This window comes from Leptosomus discolor, chromosome 1 (genome assembly GCF_034619465.1).
Source record: "Leptosomus discolor isolate bLepDis1 chromosome 1, bLepDis1.hap2, whole genome shotgun sequence".
Lineage (NCBI taxonomy): Eukaryota > Metazoa > Chordata > Aves > Leptosomiformes > Leptosomidae > Leptosomus > Leptosomus discolor.
This window is the reverse complement of record NC_141391.1, coordinates 166,004,997-166,029,840: the sequence shown is the minus strand read 5'-3', so window position 1 is coordinate 166,029,840 and position 24,844 is coordinate 166,004,997. Positions and strand designations below refer to the sequence as shown.

At 38.2% G+C, this 24,844-nt stretch overlaps 1 protein-coding gene across 2 annotated transcripts in view; it reads left to right on the top strand.

Annotated features, from left to right (window-relative positions):
• The window catches only part of ANO4 (anoctamin 4), a 224,136-nt gene that overhangs the window by 128,809 nt on the left and 70,483 nt on the right, over positions 1-24,844 (top strand). For both annotated transcript variants that reach the window (XM_086470602.1, XM_086470594.1), the window contains exons 7-8: positions 22,922-23,022; positions 23,280-23,381. In XM_086470602.1, the coding sequence (XP_086326728.1) occupies positions 22,922-23,022; positions 23,280-23,381 (203 nt within the window). The remainder of the gene's footprint in view (positions 1-22,921; positions 23,023-23,279; positions 23,382-24,844) is intronic.

Here is a 24,844-nt window from a genome sequence, read left to right as displayed (position 1 = left end):
GATCTGCTTTTTTCTGGTTTGTGCGTCATCACTGCAATTGTTCATGAGACTCCTGTTACATAAACATTATCGCTGATTGTGATTCATAGGCAGAAAAGAACTAAGCAGACTTCCAGACCCCAAGTGGTGTTTCCAGATCTGAGTGAGAAAAGTTGTTTTATAAACGTAGCTTATGTAATTTGGTTCTCTGAGAACTGCACAATATAATTTCTGTGCCTTTGGAGTTGAATCTAAGTTTCTTTTTCAGTTATGACTTCAGTTTATTCAGTTATGACTTCAGTATATTCAGTTATTGAAGGAATAACTTGTTTGTAATTTATTGCTTTTATAGATGTTAATTTAATCAACCAGGTATACGGTTTATAATAGCGTGCTCAGCCTGTGGTCCACTATTTGCAGCTTGCCAGTTTGTATGGTGACCAGGCGCAAGCTGCAGGTCAGGTGGGGAATCTTTTCCTGGCTGCTGGTTTTCCTTTGGTGCTCATATCCTTTCCCTGTCATGTTGCGCTTACTCTGCACATACCAAAAACTCTTATCCACTGGAGAAAAGGGTGGCTAGGGAAAGATTCCAACACCAACATTGCATCTGCTGTCCTCTGAGCTTTTTTTTTGACAGAGAGAAATATCTGTGAGCATGCACTGTGGTGAGATATGTGGTAGGAAGTACCAGGGAAACTGTGCGTGTGATGATTATCCATACTGTGCAGGTATGGTAGCTCAGGCCACATGGAAGTTGTCACCTATGGCTAACAGGCTTCCCTTTAGGACAAACTGGCATCTGGACAAAACTAGACCTTCTCCAAGGATCAGAAGTTGTATTGGGTTTGCATGTCAAGAAACCATGAAAAACTGGCAGTGGTGGGACTGCAGGGTCAGCTTCTGTGAGAAGCTGCTAAAAGCTTCCCCTGTGTCAGGTACAGCCAATGCTAGCCGGTTCCAAGAGAGACCCGCTGCTGGCCAAGGCCAAGCCAAACAGCCAATATTTAAGAATGGCAAGAAAACTTCTGCAGAACAGCAGCCAGAAGAGAGGAGTGAGAATATGCGAGAGAAACAACTCTGCAGACACCAAGGTCAGTGAATAAGGAGGGGGAGGAGGTGCTCCAGGCACCCGAGCAAAGGTTCTCCCGCAGCGTGTGGCAAAGACCATGGTGAGGCAGGCTGTGCCCCTGCAGCCCATGGAGGTTAATGGTAGAGCAGATATCTACCTGCAGCCTATGGAGGACCCCATACTAGAGCAGATGGATGCAGCCAAAGGAGGCTGTGACCCCATGGAGAGTCCGTGCTGGAGCAGGCTCCTTGGCAGGACCTGTCAGCCCACGAACAGAAGAGCACACACTGGAGCAGGTTTGCTGACAGGACTTCTGACCCTGTGGGAGACCCATACTGGAGAAGTCTGATCCTGAAAAACTGCACCCTGTGAAAGGGACCCACGCTGAGGCAGTTCATGAAGTAGCCCATAGGAAGGACTCATGTGGGAGAAGTTCGTGGAGGACTGTCTCCTGTGGGAAGGATCCCACACTGGAACAGGGAAAGAGCATGAAGAGGAAGGAGTGGCACAGACAATGTGTAATGAACTGACTGCAACACCCCTTCCCCATCCCCCTGTGCAGCTCAGGAGAAGGAATTAGAGAAAATCACTAGTGAAGTTGAGCCTGGGAAGAAGGGAAGGGTGGGGGCAAGGTCTTTTTAAGATTTGGTTTTATTTCTTGTTACCCTACTCTGATTTGATGGGTAATAAATTAAATTAATGTCCCCAAGTTGAGTCTGGTTTTCTCACAACTGTAATTGGTGAATGATCTCCCAGTCCTTATCTTGACCTATGACCTTTCCTTATATTTTCTCTCCCCTGTCCAGCTGAGGAGGGAGACTGATAGAGTGGCTTTCGGCACCTACTGTCCAGCCAGGGCCAACCCGCCACAGATGTAGTTCAATGTTAATCTACTACTATAACTAGTATCAAGCATTCAGTAGCTTTCATGTACTCTAGTAAGTTGTCTCAGTTTCTCACTTTTCTGATCCTATTATTCAATATGTAAATATCTGCAGCTAATGAACTTACAGTACAAATTATGCAGCCTGCAGGAGCTGTGGTTTAACAAACAGTATAATATCCCATTATTAGCAGGTGCAGTTTGTTATTTAATGTTTAAGCACTGTGTACGATTGCATCCACAAATCATGGATGGAGACATCGAAGTGACACAAACTGCACCTGCAACAATGGAACCAGACTGAAATGCAAGCCCACCACATGCATTATAAGTGAAAGTGCTTCCAGCTATTTAATTTAAAACTTTGGGCCGTTCATTTCATCCAAATTCAGACAGAGCAAGTTAAAAACAGACGGGTCTTGCAAAGATTTATTGTTAGTTCATTATCTAATACAAATAGCAAGTGGAGTCTCTTTTCAGCAGTGCTTTACAGAAAAATATACAAGTATGAACAGAACAACGTCCTTTTCCAGAGAGTGCTCCGTACCAAAAAGCATTGTCACTAAACAGTGGAAGAGTTTCCAGCTGCATAGGCTTTTGAGGGAAAAGATTTTAGATTTTCAGATACTATGTCCACTGTACAGCACAGTGGCAAATTAGAAGAGAAATATGAGGAAGTACATGGAAGTCTGGATGCATGGAGTCTGAACTCAAATTTCAGTGTGCAGTTTTTAAAAGTAACCTTCCTGATTGTCTGAGGGAGCCTAGAAATGAATATATTTCCAAGTTGACAAATTCCAGCCTTAACAGGACTTTGTAAAACTGGTAGACTAAGAAACTGCTGCTGAAAAACTGATCTACTTTCGAAAAAAGTGTGACTTTTTCATGGGGTACGGAGGTAATATAGAAAATGTGTAGATAACTGAAAAAGGATAAAAAGGCCACTGAGATACTTCTTTTCCTTCAGGAATGGTGAGTATGATATTTCTGTCAAAGAGTTTCCTGTCATCAATCTCCACAAACCAGAATGTGAAAAACGTTTTGAAGGACACCAGGCTCATGGAAAAAACCAGACAGGCGACAGATTAAAAAAAAGGATGAAGGTTACATATGAGATGTCCCCTATATGTCAAAAGTCACCTTTCCCTTTACAATAATTGCTCTTAAACGGCAATTATTTTTGAGATGTTGTTTGCCTGCCAGCGGCATCAGGAACAAGCGTAATGCACAAGGCTACAATCACTTAATGTGCAGTGAGAGTTTTCATTGCCCAAAGGTGACATGACCGGTTTGCTGCAACACGCCCTGATAGTACTGGCTTAATGAGCAGAAATCTAGAGCTATCTGTAGGGAGCAGAAAGACAGAATATATAGAAACACCAGCAGTACATTTTACGTTCTCATTTTGTCTTGATGATCTTGGTGTTGAACGTGTTTTGAAAAGATGACATTATTTTTACAGCATTACACTTCTGAGCAAATAGTAATGATTTCAAATGGCTGCAGTGCCTTCTTGGTCTAGGTGACATTTGTTTCTTCCCCTGCAGCATGAAGTGGTGTGGGGCTGCCCTCCCTGGATGTAGTCCCAGGAGGGAAGCATGAATCTGGAAAGGACAATTCCCTTTCTCACCCACTCTTGGCACAATGTCTCTAGGCCCTCTCATGGTCCGATTATTTCCTTTGTTATACCAGGTTAATTTGGTCATGGAGCAAGGAGAGCACTGGTGCTGTTTGACCTGGATTAACTGTATTTTAATTATGGCAAGAGCCTCACAAATAGAGCTAGTCAAATTGCCTCAGTGCTCAGACTTTATTGTAAAAGACATTTCAGTTTATGGCTCTCTGGGTCCAAATTAAAAGCAGCATTATCTGCTGCATATTCACATATTTGTTTCTTGTGTTTGGGCAGTAATGAAGTGATGTTGTAAATGAAATTTAATAAAGCCTAACCCGAGGGAAAAATGCTCCTAAGATAGCCACATCAACTGAAACCTGTGTCAGCTGATTAGTCATGTCCCCCTGTTTAAAGTCTTACCTGGATTACAAAACTTTCTTCTGTGTACAAATATCTCTCGTATTCTTATACGACAGCTTTTAAAAGAATCTCTAAATGTGCCTTTTAGGCAAAACAGTGTAAAGACCCTTTTCTTTCCTCTTGGAGGTCTTCATGGTACTGTACGTACTACTTTTCTTAGTTTTCTTTGGTTCTGTTAACAGACTCAAATAGATCTTTCCATTTATAACAAATAAGAATGACTCCCCTTTCTGAAGTTTCCACTGTCAAGTGCTAATATAAGAACTTTGTGCTTACTTTTTTTACAACCATCTCTTATACATTTTTAATTCAAAACTTTCCACAAAGAAAACCTCCATAGTGAAAATGTAGATAGGAGAAGAACAAAACAGAGACATGTAAACCTGGAAACCGTGATTCTACTTTCTCTTGCAACAAGAAGAATTAATGTTATTTTTCATGACTGGTAGATTTGGAGTCATTACATCTTCTTTTCCATTGTGTTCATTGGACTTTCTCCTTTCAGGTTAGTTTATAAATGTCACGTTTTAAAAAACTGCCATTGTAAGGTAGTTATAATGGTAGAATATTCAGGGATTTTCACATTCACATACTTCTCTACATAAGAAGTAGAAGTATATAGTTTTCCAGTATCTTTTTGTGCCTGTAATAACATATCTAACATTGAGTTTGCACAGTTTCCTTATATAGAAATTTAAGGGTTTCAATTTAGGTATTAGATAGGTTTTAAAATTAAATTGGTTGGAAATTATCTCCCATAATAAGCTGTTACAACCCAACCATCTAATTTTAGTGTATTCTTTTCACATTTTTAGTTTAATTGGCTTAGTTTCAGAAGCAGAAATTATTTTTTTGAAAGAACTGTGTCAGCAAGTTTATTTGCTTGACTGGTAGTTGCTAAATTCCAATGAATATATTTTTCTCCACTTTTCATATTCTTCTCTTTTTTTTTTTTTTTTTTTTTTTGAGTGAGGAAAATTGCACTAAGTCTTTTTAATCAATCTACTGAAGCCTCTTTTTTCAGGTCATTCCCTTTAAAATGGCCATTTAAATGAGACACTTATTGTCATGATTCCACTAATTGTGCAAATCTGATTTACTCAATTATCAAACATCCATAAAAATAAAGTTCTGTAATGTAATTTTTTAATTTCTTTAAAATAGAAGCTATAAAGGAGTTATCTAGTTCTAGGAGAAAGCTATTGAGACATGTTTACATGCATCGCTTTTCCTGACTTGTTTGTAATGCAGCCATATAAGATAATTTTGCATATAGACTGCAATTTGATGGTCTCAAGAGGATTGAGCCCCTCTGGAGTTATTCTTCTGCAGTGTACAGATTAAGTCTGAAATCTCTTAGGCCCCTTCACCAGATAACACCAGGCATGCTCCAGTTCAGGATCCTTCACATTTTTTTGACTAGGATGTGAAAAACAAAAGGAAGATTATTTTTCTTCTTTGTTGCAATCCAGTTTGTTAAAAAGGGATCTATAAATTTTCCATGGAGACTGGAAGAATCACATGAAAGATACTTTGTTTGCTTGCAATACTGAGCACTTGTCAGCTGGCTCAAAAGGGTGTCTCTCTAAAGTTTTTTCTTAGCATCATTTTCTTCAACAGGTCCATTTCTTTAGAATTTTTCTCCTTCCAGTGTATGCATGTTGACTAGGTAGCTAGTGAAATCACCATCTCTTAAGTTTGTTAGCAAATCAGAAAGCACTCCTGACTAGTCCAGAGGACTGGCTCTTTTCCTGCCCTTTTATAGAATCATAGGATTATGTGGGTTGGAAAACACCTCAGGAGGTCTGTATTCCAACCTCCTGCTCAAAACAGGGTCAGCTGTAAGATCAAGACTATGCTGCTCGGGACTTTCATGTGCCTTTTTCCAGGTGGATACACGCATTCATTTTTTGTACTTGCTTTTTTCTTCTTCTTTTTTACTCTTCCCATTCCATAAAGGAGCCCAGCTACTTTTCATATTTAGCTTAAATGAAAGGCAGACATTACATTCAGTTTTCATATGGGTTAGCCTAACCTCCAGTAATTCAAATAACTCAAGAGTTTTACTGCACTGCTCTTTATATGTTCTCTACTCAGAAACTTGTCTTTCCATACCTAGACTTCTGTGCCTTTCTGTGCCTTATAATGAACAATCTGATCTGTGACCTCATTCTCCGGGGAATCTGGAGAAGCTCAGGCTTCCTACAATCACAGGAGTGCTGGCAGGAAGGCATATCTGAAGGTCACCTTTCTGAAGCAGAACTGTCACCAATGCTAAGTAAGGATGGCCATGGGTCTTTTCTTCTGTACCTGTAGTTCAGTGCAGACTACAGCCTGTCCTTCATCTCCAGAGTTCTTGAGTTTGTACTGTGAGTGCTATTGCTATTGGAAATTATGGCTTTCTGAGGCAGGACTGGATTAAACAAATATGTGAAACAGCAGTTGAGTGGATGGAAGCTGTGGTGTGTAGAATATCCTGGGTCAACAGTATTGTGCAAATTTACAGATTTTATCATTAGCTTCAGAAATTCACAGGAGAGAAGAATTTAAGTAATAAAATACAGAAAGTACTGACCAAAATCAAGAGGCCTTTTAAAGTGCAGAGGACACGAGTGGGAGACTTTGTTATTTACAGATCTGTATTTCCCTATGTGTTCTCTGTGGGCAGAATGAATAATGTGGGATGGGGGAAATGGATGGCAGCCAAGGCCTTTTAAAATGTTCTGAATCACTTGCTGTCTCTGTGGTGTGTCCCAGACAGCTAAGCAGTGAACTAGAGCCACCCATGAAGATGCAATTGTAGGAAGGAATGTGCCTACGCTACTGCAGAAATTGGGGTGGGTGGTGAGGAAGGTAACAGGAGTCCAGGGAAAATAAGGTGACTGTACTCCAGAGCCCCAAGAGGGAACAGAACCATTTTATTGACTGTAGCTCTTTGCAGTGTAGATATCCGTCTGGGGAGGAACAAGCCCTTCTGGCAAGCAGTTCATCTCAATCTGAGGAAAACAGAACAAAGGAATTGTACCCTGAAGGTGCCTGTTCCTCTTCATTGCAGACATCTAAACACGGTTGCCCTGAATCACACCTGTGATGTCTGCTCCTTGGGAGTAAGCCTTCAGGCAGCTTCTCAGTTGGCTTAGAGCCATAATAGTGCCAGTGATAAATATAGCAGCCTGCCAGTGTCCATCAGGAGAAACTGGGTTAAATATGTGGCACACACCGTATCTATAAATTACCAAAGATAAGCATTTTTGTTTGTCCTGTGCCCAAGTGATATCTATGGACTTACATGAGTAGATCTGTGGATTGCAGGATCAACCCCAATACTGGTAGAGTGTAAAGCAAACAGCTAACAGAATTGTGTGACAACTGTAAAGTTCAATTCTAAAAGCCCCAAGCTGTGGAATAGATTAATGCTTCTGCAGATTTTCCATTATTTAACATTTCTGTTCTTTGCTGTTTTGACTGTGAATTGATGAGTGCTCGCCATGACAATTTACATTTCCATCTTGGCCTGTTTTTTGTCTATGTTGTAAAAGGGAACAGAATCAATGTATCTTACTAATGCATTATTCCAGCCAAAAGGCACGGTGTAAAAATTACATGGGGTAGGTGAGCACATTGAAGTTTGCGGGGAAAAGGGGAGAAGGATGATGGTTAGAAAGGATTAAGATGAAGCTAGTATCAAACTGTGGAGGCAAATCCACATTAAATCATGGCAGAGAAGTAAGAAAAGACACCTTCTCACTCTATAACTCCCCCTACAGAAATCTGAGTGTAAAATCTCTTTAGAAACACAAATCTTTTGCATTTATGGAGGATGACTTAACAGAAGGCAGGTAAGGAGAAAGGCAAGGAGCTAATGGTAATTCATATAGATTAAACTCAGCAAATAGTTATAGCCGAGGAAAGAAGGAAACATTTTGAAAATATGAAAGCATTTCATTTAAACAGACTCAAAATTAAATGCCTCATATTAAAATTCCAAGCTAGTTGATAAGAAAGGCTTAGCTTTACAAAAGAGAAAACGGGGGGGAAAAAAAGATGAAAATGTTTAGAAGTGTTTATATAATCCAGTAACAAACCAAAACATGCTATTTTTGTGGACAATATTTAAGATTAAATCAAATTAAAATTTTTCCTGTGTTTACCTACAAATGTATAGAAATCTTGATCAATTTGCTTAATTTTCAGTTTGGTGTTGAAACAAAATGCATTTCTCTCAAATGGCATCACAGCTGATCACTGAAATGTTCGTATAGCCTTAACCCTGCTTGGCTAGCAAAATTTTTTATTTGCTAATTCCATTCTTAAATTATTTCACAGACTACCTGTAAGGCATCAAGGATATTTTCCATCAAATACTGTGTAATACAAAAGAAAAACTCGTTTCCTAGAGTCCTTACTGGATTCTCGACGCAGAAATGAGCTGACAGCAGCCTTTTCAGTCAGGTGACTACAGGAAAGCAAAATTAGATCAACAGCCTGGGACACGCTGCCAGGCCCACAATTTGGTTCAGATCTCATCAGGATATATATGGAACAGAATGGATTATTTGCAGTTATGTTTCTTATCCTATGGTCAGAGATTATCACAGTCAGATCCTAAAAATTTGCAGTGACAACATGAATAAGTTTCAGGTATTAGACATACAGAATTTTTATTTTCTAAAAAGTGCGTTCTCCCTAACCCTGTCAGTAAAGCCCTGGACCACTGTCAACAAATTATTACTAATATCCAAAAGCACTGGTCTGCTTCATCATAGTACTCTTGAGTACCTAGCCTCTTGTAAATTAAATTTTTCTAAGTCTTTAACAAAGGGAAGACATGTTTCTAGCCCTTAACCACTTAAATTTGATCTAGAAGCCTATAGAAACTGAAGATCTCAGAAATTCATTTTAAGCAAAATAATAATATATTCCACAGTAAGAGCTGCATACAAATAATGTTCAAAATATCCTAAAATTATCTTTGAAGGAGATTGGTTCGGTTTGGAGAAACTTGTGCTTTAAATACCATTTTTGCCTGAATCATCTTTAATTTTTATAAAATAGCTTGTATTTGTTTATTGATTTTAGCATGGTGAAAGCAGAACAGGGGAGCATGGGGGCGTGGATGATGGGTTTAGTTTTTCCAGTCAGGAACCGTCTTTTTGCTGCTGTCTTCTGCCAGAGATTATGACAGTAACATCCACAAGGGAGCATGATATAGGTCTTCTCCTTTTATCCCAGAATAGACACTGTCAGCCCGCAATATGATCCTTACAGCCAACTCCTGAAAATCCTAGGCTACTGTTAGATGTGATCAGTGGACCCATGTTAGTTGCATCAGTTGGCTTTGAGATGGTGCTGTACCTCAGTCTTTTCATATTCACCTGAGGATAGTATAAACACCAAAAAGGTTTAATGTGCAAACAAGTTGTATTTTAGCAAAAGATTAGGTACCAGAACTAAAGAAGAAAATAATGACAAACAACACTTTTAGTTCATACTTAACACTTAAAGCTCTCCCTGCCTGAGCCACTTTGGGGGAACCACGGAAGCGTTGTCTGTCTTGCTTCTCCCGCTCCAGGTCTTCCAGGACTGACTGTGATCTGTGGAGCATTTTGAGATTGCTTCTTAACCCTTCCTTTTCCCCAGGGTTGAAACCCCTATCCACTTGCACACATCTCCACATCTCTCTTCTAGATCCTGTCCCCTAGCAGGACTGCCAGGGATTTATGCCAAATATGTCAATGATGGCTCAGTCTCCACCCCTGCTTTTTGTTCTGCTCCCTCTTTGGTAGTTTCTTTGAATTTCCCTTGCCAATGTAATCCATAATTATTGATTTAGTCCTAACAATACAGTTGGGCTTTATGGTCTCTTGTAGCAGCCAAATGCAAGGTGTAGTTGTGCTGAGCATATGACCACTCTTCCGGTTCTGTGGCTTTTAAAAAGGAAGGTACACCATTATCTGCTCTCTGAATTGTTCCATATCATTTTTCTAGTACTCGGTTCATGCTATGCTTATTTTTCCTAGTGTATTGTCTTTCTGTTTCCTGGATCTTGTATTATCACTCCTTCCTGGGCAGAGTGAAGGTGAGCTGTGCCGAATAAGGGAGGTTTGATTTCATAATGTTTTACAACTAATTTATTCTCTTGCAGATCCTAACAGAGGAGACCTGGGGGTTTGGGGGGGTGGGGTGTCTCAAGAGGCTAGGATTCCCTTCCACAGCTCCAAGGGCAGGCCAACTACATTACGTTGCCAATTGTTTATCCAACCTTTTCCTAAATGCCAGAAGCCTCCCTTGCCAGACCACTCTGTTTCAGTATACTTCAGCTTGATTTTTTTAACATATTTGACCTATATGTCCTTTGCTATGATTTAATCTTCTTATTTCTTGCCCTGTTCAGAAGACACATGGAAAACAGATAATTTCCTTCCTATTCACAACTATTTGTTACCTATTCTTAAAATGTTACTGTGTTATCTTCTTAACATTTTCTTCTGTATTTTGAATCACCTCACGTCTTTCAATTTTTTCCTCTAGGTTTAGTTTCCCAAAACTCTTGATCATTCTTATTGTCCTGCTCTGATCTTTCTTTAATTGATCTGTATTTTTTTCACTCAGGCTGGACTTCACGCTTTCTGAATAGCTATACAAAATAAAGGACGAGGGAATCTAAGCCCTATATGTTATTAATTTGTTATTTTTTCCCTCTTCATGCACCTTACCCTACTCTGGCTTCTGTTGCTAACTTCTCTTCTTGATCCTAACAGTGACATTTTGTATGTTCATCTTTTCTGCGGTTTTTACTTTTCAGCCTCCTCACTATCTCTACCTTCTGTGCTCCAATACTGTGTTTGTCAGACCTAGAGTGTCATATGAAAAAAGCCATTTCTGTAAGCACAGAGCATGATTTTTTTCCCTTTTTTCTTTGCTCTTTATCATACATTTAAAAGTTTCATACACTGGGGTAAGTTCATCACTTTAGGCACTTGATGACATTTCCAACATGAGACTTTCTATTTTCTTGTCAGTGTTGCTGTCACTGCATTTTCCACCAAGCATCTACAGTGGTAGTGATTCACAGAATCATGGAATAATTTGAGTTGGAACCTCTTTTAGAGGTTATCAAGTCTAATACTCCTGCAGTGAGCAGGGGCATCTTTAGCTTGATCAGGTTGCTCAGAGCCCCATCCAACCTGACCTTGAGTGTTTCCAGGGATGGGGCTTCTACCACCTTTTTAGACAGTCTGTTCCGGTGTTTCACCACCCTCATTGTAAAGTAATTCTTTTTTATATCTAGTCTAAATCTTTCCCCTTTATTTTAAAACCATTACTGCTTGTCCTATCATAACAGGCCCTGCTAAAAAGATTGCCCCCATCTTTCTTATAGGCCCCCTTTAAGCACTGGAGGCTGCTCTAAGGTCTCCCCGGAGCCTTCTCTTCTCCAGGCAGAACAACTCCAACTCTCTCAGCCTTTCCTCATAGGAGAGGTACTCCAGCCCCTGATCATTATTGTGGCCCTGATTGCTCAGTTGTTATCTAGAGCTATTTCCTTGATTAGTATTTTGATATTTCTGTTAACCTTTCATGTTATAAAGGGGAGATGGCATCTGTGCTAGATGAGCCCTTTACTTCAATGTTGTCAGAAACAAAAATGTTTTACAAACTCTCAATTTTCTCACATTTTGTGCTTAAATACCATCTGGTCAAATCAAGAATTCCCACGTTCTTTTGCCTTTGCAGTCTGTGGAATTTTATATAAGCTTATTTTATACAAGTTTATTTTATACAAGGTTCCTCCAGTTCAAAGGCTGCAATGACTTCCTTTTTCTTTCTCAAACTGAAGTTCAATAAAATACAGATATCTGTAATTTGTTGTGCTCCAGAGGCTGTCATTGGCAGAGGTGTGACATTGGAAATGCCTCCATCATGCATCATACACAGTCAGAGAGTGATGGGTAGGACTAGTTGCTTTCTGTTGTTGTGCGTGAGGGAACCTGGTAAGGGAAAAGGGACATTGATTGATGTGGAGGAGACAAGCAAACAAGACAGAGAGATGGGATTCTGGAGAAGGAAACAAATGTATCAGTGGGAGAAGTTTGTCGGTTGTGTGTCTGCATGTGCATGTAAGACAGAGAAAGTTGGAGGGGGAACTGCTTTAAAATGTTATGCTGCAGAAACCAGCTAATTTTTTTTGTTTGTTTTCTTTTTGAAAAGCAATATGGCAATTGTGGACAGTAGGGCAATGAGATTATTTTAGGAAAGAAATTCACCAGTTATGTTACTGTGATGATAACAACTCAGTTGCCCAGCTTTCAGCAGGCAGTAACAAGAACGTAGATAGGTACGTGCCATACAATTTTAATACCATTTCTTCCCTAACCATTTCACCACTCTGTTCTGATGTTTAAAAGAGGTTATGCATGAGGGTTGTACAGCAGAAGTAACTATAGTGACTCTGTAAAGTTGTATCAAATGATGCAAAGCACATTTCTACACTGCATTTCTTGGGCACACTAGGTGTTATATTTTAAATATTTGACAGTAACTACAGCCTGCAGCATATGAACAATTATAATTCGCTAAGTGGTGGTTTGCTGAGAAAGTGTTCTGCAATTTGGATAATTTTTCCCCATTGTCTAGTGATGTAACACTAATGGAATGTCCCCCCATTTTTTAAATACTTTTTTCTGAAATTCATTTGGCCCAAACTGTTTTGTTTTTAAGCAAATTCCTTTCCACAAAATGATGGAATTATTAGCAGTAGAGCCCTTGATGTATGACCCATATTGATTTTTTCCCAAAATTATCTAAAGGAATTATAATTTTCTTGTCAGGAAATCTTTGTAATAGAAGAAAAAGTCTATAATAGTAATCTACAAAGTGTTAGAAAAAACAGGATTAATTGAGATTTTCACTTATTTCTATTTTCATGTTGCATTTTTACACTTCCCCATATAAGAGAATGAAGCAGCTTTCTTAAGTATGCTAGTCCTAGAGGTATGGTAGGTGAGAATTTGAATTTTTTACACTGAATAAAAGTATCTGAATAGTACTACAGAGCTAAAAAACACTTTTGTAATTTCTGTTTCATTTTTGGACTGCGAATTCTGTACTGCAGCTCTTAGAGACACAGCTCTATGGAAAATGTGCGAAATAAAAACATTCTAGAAATCTTTACATGTAGTGTTACATCTGTCAATAGACAACAAAGACATTTGCACTTTCCTATGCTGAACAATCTGCCTTTTGCTAGCTGGTGACTTCTTAAAAAGAAGTAATAATTCTTCATCTCTAGAGAAAGATAATAAGTCTATTAAGCAAAAGATCTTCATTACAGCAGTTTCCACACTGTAAGTGAATTTGGAGAGGGGATTTCACTGCCAGTTTATGTATTACTTGTGGCCTTAGTTTCACAGCATCATAGGAATCTCAAATTTCAATATCATTCAACAAACAATTTTAGGATTAGTACCATCACTTTGCAAAACATGCCATCAGATCAAAAGTAATGTTACCTCATGTGGTAGTGATGTTGGCCTTCAAGCAAAAGACAACGCTTGTTCTCTGTAACTCCTCTCATTAAATCTTCATTTAATAGTTCTGAACTAGGAGAGCAAATCATCTTTGTCCTCTATCACGTTTATCTGAACCATTAAAATATTGAGCTCCTTCTGGTGCTGCTTTGCTCTTTTGTGTCATACAGGAAGTGTTTTCATCCAGCACCTTGTGTCACTAGGCACACTGGGAACAGCAATATTTAGGTGTCTGCCTTGTCAGTACATTGCCATGTATGAATGTTGCTTTATCACAACAGATTAGAACAGTCCAAAGCAAAAATCTTAATTTGCCCTTGTCATGTATTGACCCTGTTTCATTTAAAGCACATCTAGCAAATGAAGGGGTTTATACAGAGATGGATGCACCAATGATCAAGTATTCTCCCTTCTTATTTTAGAGTTATTATTATGTATTTCAATTTCATCTTGTCTGAAGCTAAATTCTAATTACACTACCTTTGCTTAAGAAACTTATTTTCTTCTGTTTCTCATGTATATTTTTTTAACATCAGATTATCTAATTATATACAAAAGTCAAATTACTTTGAGCTTAGCTGAGCAGACACAGATGAAAAATCATGTAGACCATCAATTATTAGGAATTTCTTCTCTGCACTAGACCACAACATTTCTTTTTGTGATCAACCTGAAACTGTGACTTGGTGAATCCAGCACATTAAGATGGATTTACCTTCATCCCTTGTTGGTTTGCATATTTAATCTTTTGTGAGAAGTCTTAGACATGCTGAGCATGCTTTGGGGTTCAGAAACAGGTAAATCTACCTAATTATATTAATCTGAATTGTGAGGTGAACAGTGGTAATTAAGCCTGTTCTCACCATTATCAATTCCCTTTCATGTAGTAATAGTGTTGTATCTGGAGAGCTGGCTGCTCTACTGTATGCTTTGGCAGATTTCCAAGAAAACTTCTGTTGTAAAACTGTAAAATTTACACCCTTTCAATGCATCAGATCACCTGAGTACCTTTAGTAAGACCACAGTTGCTCAGTAATTCATTATGGCCATCCTATTAAAAGATTATAACAACTATGTGTATAACAGTGAAGAGGAAAGGGAAAATGGCTCGCTCGTGCCTCTGCCTTCAAACAAGCCAGTCAGAAGGGTTTTGCAGCACTGAGTTGAACAATGTGAAATGAATTATCAGAAGATGGCTCCTCAAACTCTTTCCAATTCTAATAATCCTAGCAGTAAGATAAATAAAGCACAGAAAACTGAGATGTGTCAAGGGAACAGGTATTTGAGTCACCCAGACTATCAGAGTTTATGGGGGAACTGTAACCGGTAGAGTCGTGAGTAATTCACGTTCTTCACATGCATCTTTCAACTTCATTTAACCGGGTCTTGCATTTTCTTTGGTACCTTTCCTTTCCTGGAAAATGGGGACCTGCATTAAGTCTGAGAAGGTGCTGTCAGAGTGCTCTTGTGTGACTTTCCCTTTCCTGCAGAGCAGAGGCACACATGTGTCCTGCACAACCAGGTATGGTGCAGAGACCCCTCCTCCAGGTGCGGCCAAGTGACTCAGCAGGCATTATAGTCACATCAGCATGGGATAGCACCTGACCTAATCAGCTCTGCTAGTATGCACATGCACCAACCCCACTACTCCCTCTACAGCCAGGGCTAACATCACTGCCTGTAATTCCTCACGTAGATATGTAGGTGACTTGAAGAAGTCAGGACTTCATTGTGCCATGTGGACTGAAGTAAAGCCTCTCTCTTAATAGTGTCATTTGGAGCAGACTCTTCCTCAGCCATGATCTTGTTGAGTTCACTGGTGTCTCTCTTCAGAAAGAATTTTGCATTACACTGTCAAATACAGAGATATACAGACTGTAACAGAGAGCTACAGAACAGTTCACTGCATCCTGGAAAGCATTGACACTGAAAAAACTTCGGAGTCTAGGTTGATAGTTGTATAAGTATTTCTTGGCATCATTGATTTTATGAGCTGAGAAACAAGACTGAACAACCAAATAGCTTCATCTTGCTGGAGCATAGGGAGGTGCTCAGAACCTGAGCTGCTGCAAATGCTTCTGCGTCCACATAGGAGGTCAGTGGTGGCCTTTCTGTCCAGAGATGCCTTGGTACCCAGAGAAGTTGCGAGGTCTCCATCCACAGAGATATTCAAGATCCCACAAACCATTCTAGTTGTCCCTGCTTTGAGCAGGGGTTTGAACTAGATGACCTCCGGATGTCCCTTCCAACATCTATTATTCTATGATGCTATGTAAGCAGCTTCTTTAATTCCTCTAGGTTATTTGTATGCAAAAGCTATAATAAGCCTGCCTGCATGTTTTGTGTGTTTGATTGATTATTAAGTTTGTGAAATTAACTGTTGGACAAAAAATAAATTGCCTTTTTCTTTGCCAAAGCAATGTTTCTCCAATAAGCCTCTAAAAGAAAACATGAATATTTAATAGACAATTCATTAAATGTAAGTATTTTCTACTTCAAAAAATTATTAATGAGACATAATCTGCACTGGAAAAATATTTGGTTTATATTTTACATATGGGACAAATCACAAAGCAAGCTGTGTGATAAAATATAGTTCAATTGTATGATGTATTTTTAACGACATGTGATGCCAAAAGTAAAATATTGTACATGAGAGACCTTTTCGGCCCATAGTACAGTCAAAAAGGTTTGATGATCTCATCTACCATTTTATAAAATATTAACATTTTTAATCTAAAATTGCAGGGTATAAGTGACACCTTATGTAAAGAGACAATGTCAAATAATGTGTTCATATGTAAAACCACATTATTCTCCTCAGAGGTTTCAGCTATCCACATTTTTAAATCTGCAAATAATAGATTTCACATGTTTACAGTAATTTGCCAGTCCAGGGGAATTAAAAGGTGCATCCTATCTGCTTGTGAGATGAAATCCATATAATTAGCTATTTTGTCACAGAAATCTTACCCAGATGGGTCAAAACTGTATTACTTCAGTATTTAGTGATGGAATTATCAGGAAATGTTGTATCAATGACACATTCAGATCAACCTCTTCCATTAAGGTGGTCATGCTGCAGGTATTTCTAATCTTTTTCTCTGGAAAGTGGGGTCCAAGTCAGAGGATATTGTTTCCATGGTAGATTTAGTACATCTAAGTTACCTTACTATGAGATCTATCCTGTCCATCACAAGTAAATTCAGATGACATTATTTAGAATTAAAGACAACCTTTCTCACATTGTTTCTTTTCTCAAAGGAATTTGTATATCCCTATGTCAGACTGTAAACTCATCGTTGCACAGTAAACATGGGCAATGAGATAGTATCTGCATTTTATTTCTACTCAGATAACCTAGCCTGTTCTTTAAGCTGCCCTCCCACTGACACATTTTTGTCTACATGAAAGAACATCTGCAAACATTTCTCCTCGTTACTAACTCTGTTCTGTTCCAGCATTAAGATCCTATCAGCTGCTGCCAGAAATTAAGCACTGTAACAATGACACCTGCTCTGAGCTGAATTAGATGACACATTGAATGCTGGCAATAGCCAGCCACCTGCCTGCATTACTAACTCCACTGGAGATGAACCTCTGGAAGCATTTTGCAAAGTAGAGATAAAGCTTTACCCCATCATCAAATTTTGTCATGAGATTTCATAGAAATATCATTTTAAATTGTAATCATGTGACTCCGTCTCTGTATCAAGTTATTCTGTATTATATATGTCAGTGTCCTCTTATGTCAAAATGTTTTATTAACAGCTTCCTAATTACTAGTTAGCGCTTTCTTTTTTTTACTCTTTTCATCCTTACTGCTTTTACCCTACAGTTTCTTGTAAGTCAAAAGCTTCTTAAAATCCTAATTGAAACGTGAGCAGTATATTCCCCTTTTTCACTGAACCTGTGCTTTAACTGAAAGTGTATATGCAAAAGATATTGATACTTTTATTTACCAGATTCCTCCAATCCATGAATGTGAAGGTTAATGTTTGTGTGTATGTAATATTTTCCCTGAAACTGGACGTATATTGACAGTATCTAAGTAATTACCCAGTGGTAATGTATGCACTTTTGAAAAGTATTGGCAGCATATTACTGCTGCTCTTCCAGTTCTATGAAATTACCCTTGTGAATTTATTTCGGTTTTGCAGAGGAAGAATGGTTTAATCAACTAAAACTTGCTGGCTTTTGTTTTTCCTCTTAATTCACCACATGGCAAATCAATCTGTGCTTTTAACATAACAGAGTAATTCTCAAAAACAGTGGAACCTGTAGCAGCTACTATTTACTACTCTGCACTCAGACTTCATATGGAGCTTGATTATAGAGAGAACTGTTACTGGAGGAAGGATGTTGATTTTCTCTCCTTTTTCTGGCTTTTCCTGCATCATGATCTTAACAGAAATAAGCTACCTTTGCCAGAAATTAAAGCACTGTTCCCATTCTTGCTTTTTAAACTTGCCTTGCAGGGTCTTGCTAAAGTAGTCAAGGTTTAATTCTGGTTGCTGGATCTGTTTTGAAATATAATTTACCTCCTTTTACTTTTATGAGGAAGGCTTTAAAAGGCAAGGAGAGCCCCAGTCTTGAGTAATTTTCTCTTAAAAGATGATAGGGAAAACACCTTAATCGAAAATCCTGATTTCTTTTCCCTATTGGTATGCATACATAAATGAGAGCATTGGTTTTTTTGCAGTTGCCTGCCTAGTATCCTCAAGACAAATAAACAATTACACTATTCAATTTGAGACATTGTAATTTTATCCTTCTTCAAGGTTATATGCTGTGAATTTCTTTTCTTAACTTTTAGACTCAAGGAATGCTTGTATTAAAGTGAGTTCTACAGTTGTTTTTGTCATAAAATGACAATATTATTGATAATGAACCAAAAAAAAAGTCTCTGTTGGAGGAAAATGTTCAGGAGGGTATTTGACAAAAGACACTATCTCCAGCCTTGATCCTGGAAGGCAGCCTGCAAATATAGAAAAAATGTGGGTTTTTCAAGAGATGTCCAATGTCAGCATAACTTTGCTTCCATTCAGACTAACAATGATAACTTTGGAAGGAGCAGAGTCAGGTGACTATATATATATTGAAACTCTGTCATCAAAAGGAGTAAGAACGCTTGCAGGAGTATATGTGAACTTGGTAGACAGAACTTAAATTAAACAGCAGTTAACCCCACTCTGTGCCCTCTTTCAGAAGGAAAATGAGAACCTGCCCTTTACAAGTTTTCCTTGGCCTAGCCAATGACTGTAACTCACCAAAGAAGGTGTTTATGCTTTTGGAGTTACATAAATGACCCATAATTCAGACTGTTCCACTCCTTATATAGTGATACTGGAGAAGAATAGGGAGCTTTGTTTTTTAAACACGCTTGTGGTTGATTTGTTTTCTTTGGGAAATACAATGTCTGTAAAAACTTAATGGTAAAAGAGAAAGGTAGTTTTTCCAAAAGAGGGAGTCTATAATACATGGGTCTATGGTACTGCTTGTATTCTAGGGTTGACAGCAATGATATGGTACTAAAGTTATTTGTCAGTGAAGCCAGGAAGGTTGGGAATTAATGAATTCTCTGATACAGATGGGCTATAGAAACTTGTGATTGTTAAATACTGTTTTAATATTTTCAGGAATTATGGAATATGTATTCCAGCTTTAAAAGGGGATTGGGGAGTGGAAAGAAGGAGGGGGAAATTACAGCTTGTGAAAAATAGCAGATTAATGGCACTGAACACTGAAGCTCATTGTATATTGACTATCTGTAACCCAGACTCTAATGATCTGAACTCTACCGTACAAACCTGTTTTGAAGTTCAGGGTTTTGTTAAACTAAATACATATTGCTAGCGCTTCTCAATCAGAATAATAATTTTTAAAAAGTTCTTGTAAGAAATTAGTTGTTTTATAAAGAATGCTGTCTTTACACTGAACATTTTGAATTGTCATGATTTTACAGTTTTCAACCACATTTCTCTGGAGATGAGTACTGCTCTTCCATAGGAAATATTCTTTTCTCCAGCCAATTTCAGTAACTGGTTTGCCCAGAGGCTGTGAAATCTCTGCCTATGGAGATATTCAGGATTCAGTGGGACAAGCCCCTGAGCGGCCTAATCTAAGTTTGCCCTGCTTTAGCTAGAGAGTTAGCCCAGATGACCCCTAGAGGTCCCTTCCAACCTAAATTAGTCTTTGATTCTCTGATTCTGATAAGTCTCTTGTCATACTGCATTTGCGTTGCTCTGAAGACCAGCAAGAATGTTATTACTGATCAGAAGAAAATCTGTTTTGGTATGGATATTCCTCCTCAAGAAATCAGTCTGAAACGATCAATTTTTTTGAATGTTGGTGGCCTGGTAATTATCATATGGTGATAACCCTATAGGCACTGATACCACAGGTCAATTCCAAACACTTATTCCATTTTTGTGTTTACAAAATGTTTTAACTCATTGACTGTCCCCTTGATTCCTCTATTTTTCTTTCTTCATCATCTAGACATCACTTTCTAGCAGATTGCTCATGTCAATAGTAGTCTTATTTAAATTGTCAAGGGGAGGAATGTTACATTGATTTTTGTGTGCATGTTCCCATAATGTGAAACCGAGTTTACTTCTCCAAACCATTTAATGCCAAGCCTCAAAAGTCAATTACAACAGAAGACTATTCCTCTCCTCTCAATGAAACATTTAGAAGCTGAAGGATACTCTGTCTAAATACTAATCTAACAAAAAGAGTTTAGCAGAATCCATTCACTAAAGTATTTTTGTAACTTTTTATATTTTCCAGGTATTTTGATTGACTATTTTCTCCTTAGATTAAGTGAATGCGACATTTCATTCAATTACTCCTCCTTCTGGATTTGTTCTTCTCTTTCCAGTCTTGCTTTTCTCAGGCTTAGTGTTTTCCTTTACAAACACTTAACATAAGCAAACCCAAGAGAAATGGATTTCCATATTAATAATTTAGCATTATTGTCTCTTTCTTTTGAAAATAACTGAACCTCCCAAATGCATTTTGGTTAGATCTTCTGTTGGCAAAGCTGATAAAATAAGTCTACAGGATATTGAGTGAAAAGTATTCTTTAAACATCTGTATTTATATTTGTGATAACCATATGGAAGTTTTTCATGTTTCTGTGTGAAAACATGTAACACATAAGAAATCGAATTTAGATTAAGATAGTGTTCACTGGTGAAACAGCATCTCCACAAATCATGTTACTGTGGCTGCCATACCTAGTATGGCCTAAACCACAACGTGCTGGAAAATGCCTGTAAGTTTCCTGTTTAACAGCCATCACTACATTTACAGGCTGTTTTTATAAAATTTCCTCCATTTCTAAAATTTTATTGATGTGATGGGACCATAGTTTCCTTCTGTATATTGGGCTTATTAGGTGTTTCTTTTGAGTTTTGATGGGTTTTGTTTTTGTTTTTTTTTTAATCCAAGCTGTTTATGACAAACTTGCCAATCCACTGCCAACTTAACCTCATCTTTAAGAGAGAGGTTTGCTGGAAATTATAAGAGTAGGAGAACTAAGTCTTGGTTTTGTGGTATGTTCTTGCTACAGTCTCACGGGAAAATAAAGGTAATTTGCAAAATGTACCTATAAAGAAAAACATCATTAGAGGCCTGATTTAGAATCTATAAAAGTCAATAGAAAGAGTACAACTGAATTCCTTGTCTCTGAAGCAAGTCTCTTGGGAGCATGTTGTTGCTGTTGTATCATTTCATGTTGAAATATTTTTCAGAAAGTCACTAGCAAAAGAACAGCAAGGGTTTTTTTGCACTTTTTAATGCCACAGTGTCACCTGTTCCACACTAAAACCATTTTTTTCATGCAGCCCAGTAGTACTTTGGGTACAAATACTTCTCTCCATCCAGTTTTGAGGATTCTGATATTCTGTTTGTTTAAAAAGATGTTAACTCTGTAGTGATTGGGTTGGGATTTTTTTTTTTTAATGTGCTAAAGAAAATCATACATATGTATCTTAACTGTTGGAGCTTTCATTCTGTTCACATCACAAACTAAGAACAACGTTTTAGCTGCTCTAAGGACAGGAATATGTTATATCAGTTTCAATAATTTCAGTATCTATCAGGATAGTGAAGAGTCCAGTAGGCATCAAAAGTATAAATGTCAGTCTCCCACCCATATAATCCCTGTAGCTTCCAAATAAACAATAATAGTAGGTTGTGTTAACCAAGAATTAATGTGACAAACATTGAATATAGTACAATCTCTAAAAAAATACAAAATCATCCTTAAAGCCATCTAACAATTTTCTTGCCTGGTTTTCTCAGTCTTCATGCTTTCCTTTTCTCATACCCTGTACACCTTTACCCATTTCCTGGTGGTCCTTGAACTCAGCCCGTAGTAGTTGTCCCTGTTAACATGATCCATTCAGTTGTCTAAAGCTGTATTGTATGCAATTTTATAAGAATTCAATTGATTTTCATAAGAATTTGAACAATTAATCTTCCAGTATTAGCATGTGGCTGTCTATATTCTCATGATGGCTTCAGTCGACTCCAGCTTTCTTGTAAAGCACTAATTCTCCTCCTGGGTGCAAACAGAGCTAGATTTCTCCCCTTCTCCTGTTTACTGTATATTCTCTGTTCTTTGCCAGACAGTTTTCTGTTAGGTAACAGCTGTTCTGGTGTGCGTACCCTACATAACACTTTCTTCATGCTACATAAAACCTATAGAAAAGAAGATAGTAGCACCATGAAGGGATCTTGCTGGCATAGCCATGGCCCTCGACCTTCCTCAGCAACAAATCTGCACAATATTATGCTGTGGGCAGCATCAGATTTCCTTTTTTCCTGCTGGCTTTAGTTCTAACATTCAGAATTCTTGTGGCCAAGAGGGAAGCTGGAGGAAGGGAAGCTGGTGACCATGTCTATGTAGCTGGGACTTCATTATTTGTCTATGTGGGACAACAACAATAAGACCACATTGTCGTACAAACTTTTCTTGATTGCTAGATGTGCCTCCATACATCTTCACTTCTGTGTGAGCGCAGAAAACCAGGTCAATTGGCAGAATCCAACCCTGACTTGCCATTTTGCTTTTAGCTGAAGCTCAGGACCAAGCTTCCAGACCCAGATTTACCCACCAGCTTTATTTCTGCCCCACACATGGGTAACCCACAACTGCATGTCAGCCTCCCTTCCATGTTCTCTTTTCCATGTGAAGGAAACACACGTGAAGGCCATAAGGGAGTCAAAGCATGGCTTTCAGGAAACCAGAAAGAAAATGAGTTAACATAACTGATAGAACTACATGTGCTTGAGGAAGAATCAGGAAGTGGGAGGGGTGACACAAGACCAGAAAAATAGATACTGACCACTGACCACAGTTTCTTTCTTTTTTACTTGAAAAAGTAAGCCCTGGTGGCTGTTTTTTTTTTCTTTTGCAGTCATCTCTAACAAACAGTGACATCATCTTTGTGAAGTTGCATGCTCCTTGGGAGGTCCTGGGCAAATATGCTGAACTAATGAATGTAAGAATGCCTTTCAGGTAGGTGTAGTTGCATTTTGTCTCAACCTCCAAAGTAACACTGTACTGTAAAGTTAATATAATAATAACATCAAAATGCAGATGGAAAAGTCTTCTGTAAGATACCACACACATCTCTAGAAAATATAAATGGAGTACCTTAGAGACCATATTCATTGCTGTTTCTTGTTAATGCCTACAATTTCAGTGCAATATTGGTTTGAAATTAAGGTGAGCTGTAGCAGTGCAGCTGTTTTCATGGGGTATTCTATCCTTAGGCCCTTTAACCCCTTCAATGCTGGAGCCCCCTGCATACTTGTACGCTGCTGTTTTTTAAATGGAAATTTCATTGAAATCAATGGGAGGTCAAGAAGATCCAGGTACGTAAGGCAGCACAGAAGGTGCATGTCTGTTGGACGTATCTGGTATGTTCAGCACCTGTAAACTGCTTGTATAGTGTGTAATTATACAGATTATAAAGAAGTACCCCATCCAACAGGAGAATAATTCAGACTATAAATGCTTTTTTCTGTGGAGAAAATAAAGAACTTATATTAAATTCTACTGATAACGAAATTCATTCCACATTGTCATTCAGATTATTTTTATCATTTATTTAATACTATTTGCATGTCGAACTATGAGATTTTCTATGTAAAATACTAATTTTAGTGTGCTGGTTATCAGAACTGTTAAAATAGCATAAAGACTTCCACTGGAACTGCCCAAAACCCATGAACTGAGAGGTCCTGATTCTTCTTTCAATAAGCAGGGTTTATAGATGTATAGCTTCATTGATTTTAATGGAATTACTCCTGAGCCAGAAAAGGATCAGACCGAGAATATGCAACTAATGGGTTGGTGTCCTTTGTAGGATTTCTTCTGTTTTCTTCTTTCTTAAGGATGAAAAATGTCTCTGGTATGAGACAGGCTGTAGCATAACAGAACTTGCTAGGAAAAATGGATATGAATTGAGGACAAAATTGGAGGCTTATCCTGTATGTATTTTGGTTTTCATTTTAACAACAGATCTTCAACTGTTCTTTCTTGTACTTCTAGTGATAACAAAAAAAATATAAAAGCTATCACATTGCAAGATATTCATGTTCTCTTAAAAAAAATTGTTCTAGCCATAGAAACAATAGGCTGGGCCAAAAGCATACCTCCTTTGGCTTCTGTGGCATTCCTTGAGCTGAACCTGCCCCAGTAAGAGGGTAAGGTCTCATGATTAAGAAATACACCAGGAACTCAGATTTTAGTCACTGTGAGCAGTATGTTCTTTCCTGATCTGAAGTCCCTTTTTTTGAAATCTATCTCTCACCAGATAGCAAAGTAGATTCCATGCAGATTATATAGAAAGCATCAAAAATACTAAAAGTTTCTCGACCTCCTTGAGGACCACAGCTTTACTCTTTCCACATCCTCAGAGAAAGGATTATTACAGTATTGTTAAGAGAAAATCATGGTGATTTACTCATGTCTGCTAGGCAGGCTCTTAAATTTTATTTTAAAAGCAACAGTACTGTTTAGCATTTAAAAACAAGGACTAGCATTTTACAAAATGTCCACTAGTCTAGACTGCCTGTTTCCAGGTGCCCTTGTCTAACCTCTTGTTCTAAGGGCTGCTGATCGCTTACAGCTCCTAATATTTTAGCTTGGAATTGTCCAAGGTCCGCACATCTGTTAATAAAAAACTTGCTTTTTCAGAGCAGGGGTGCCAAAATAGTGGATGCCTCTGAATATTTATAGCAAAATCAAGAAGGTGATGGCATCTTCAGAAACACTTAGCTTTGACCCTTCTCTGATCCTGATGAGTAGAGCAAGATAAATAACACTATCTTGT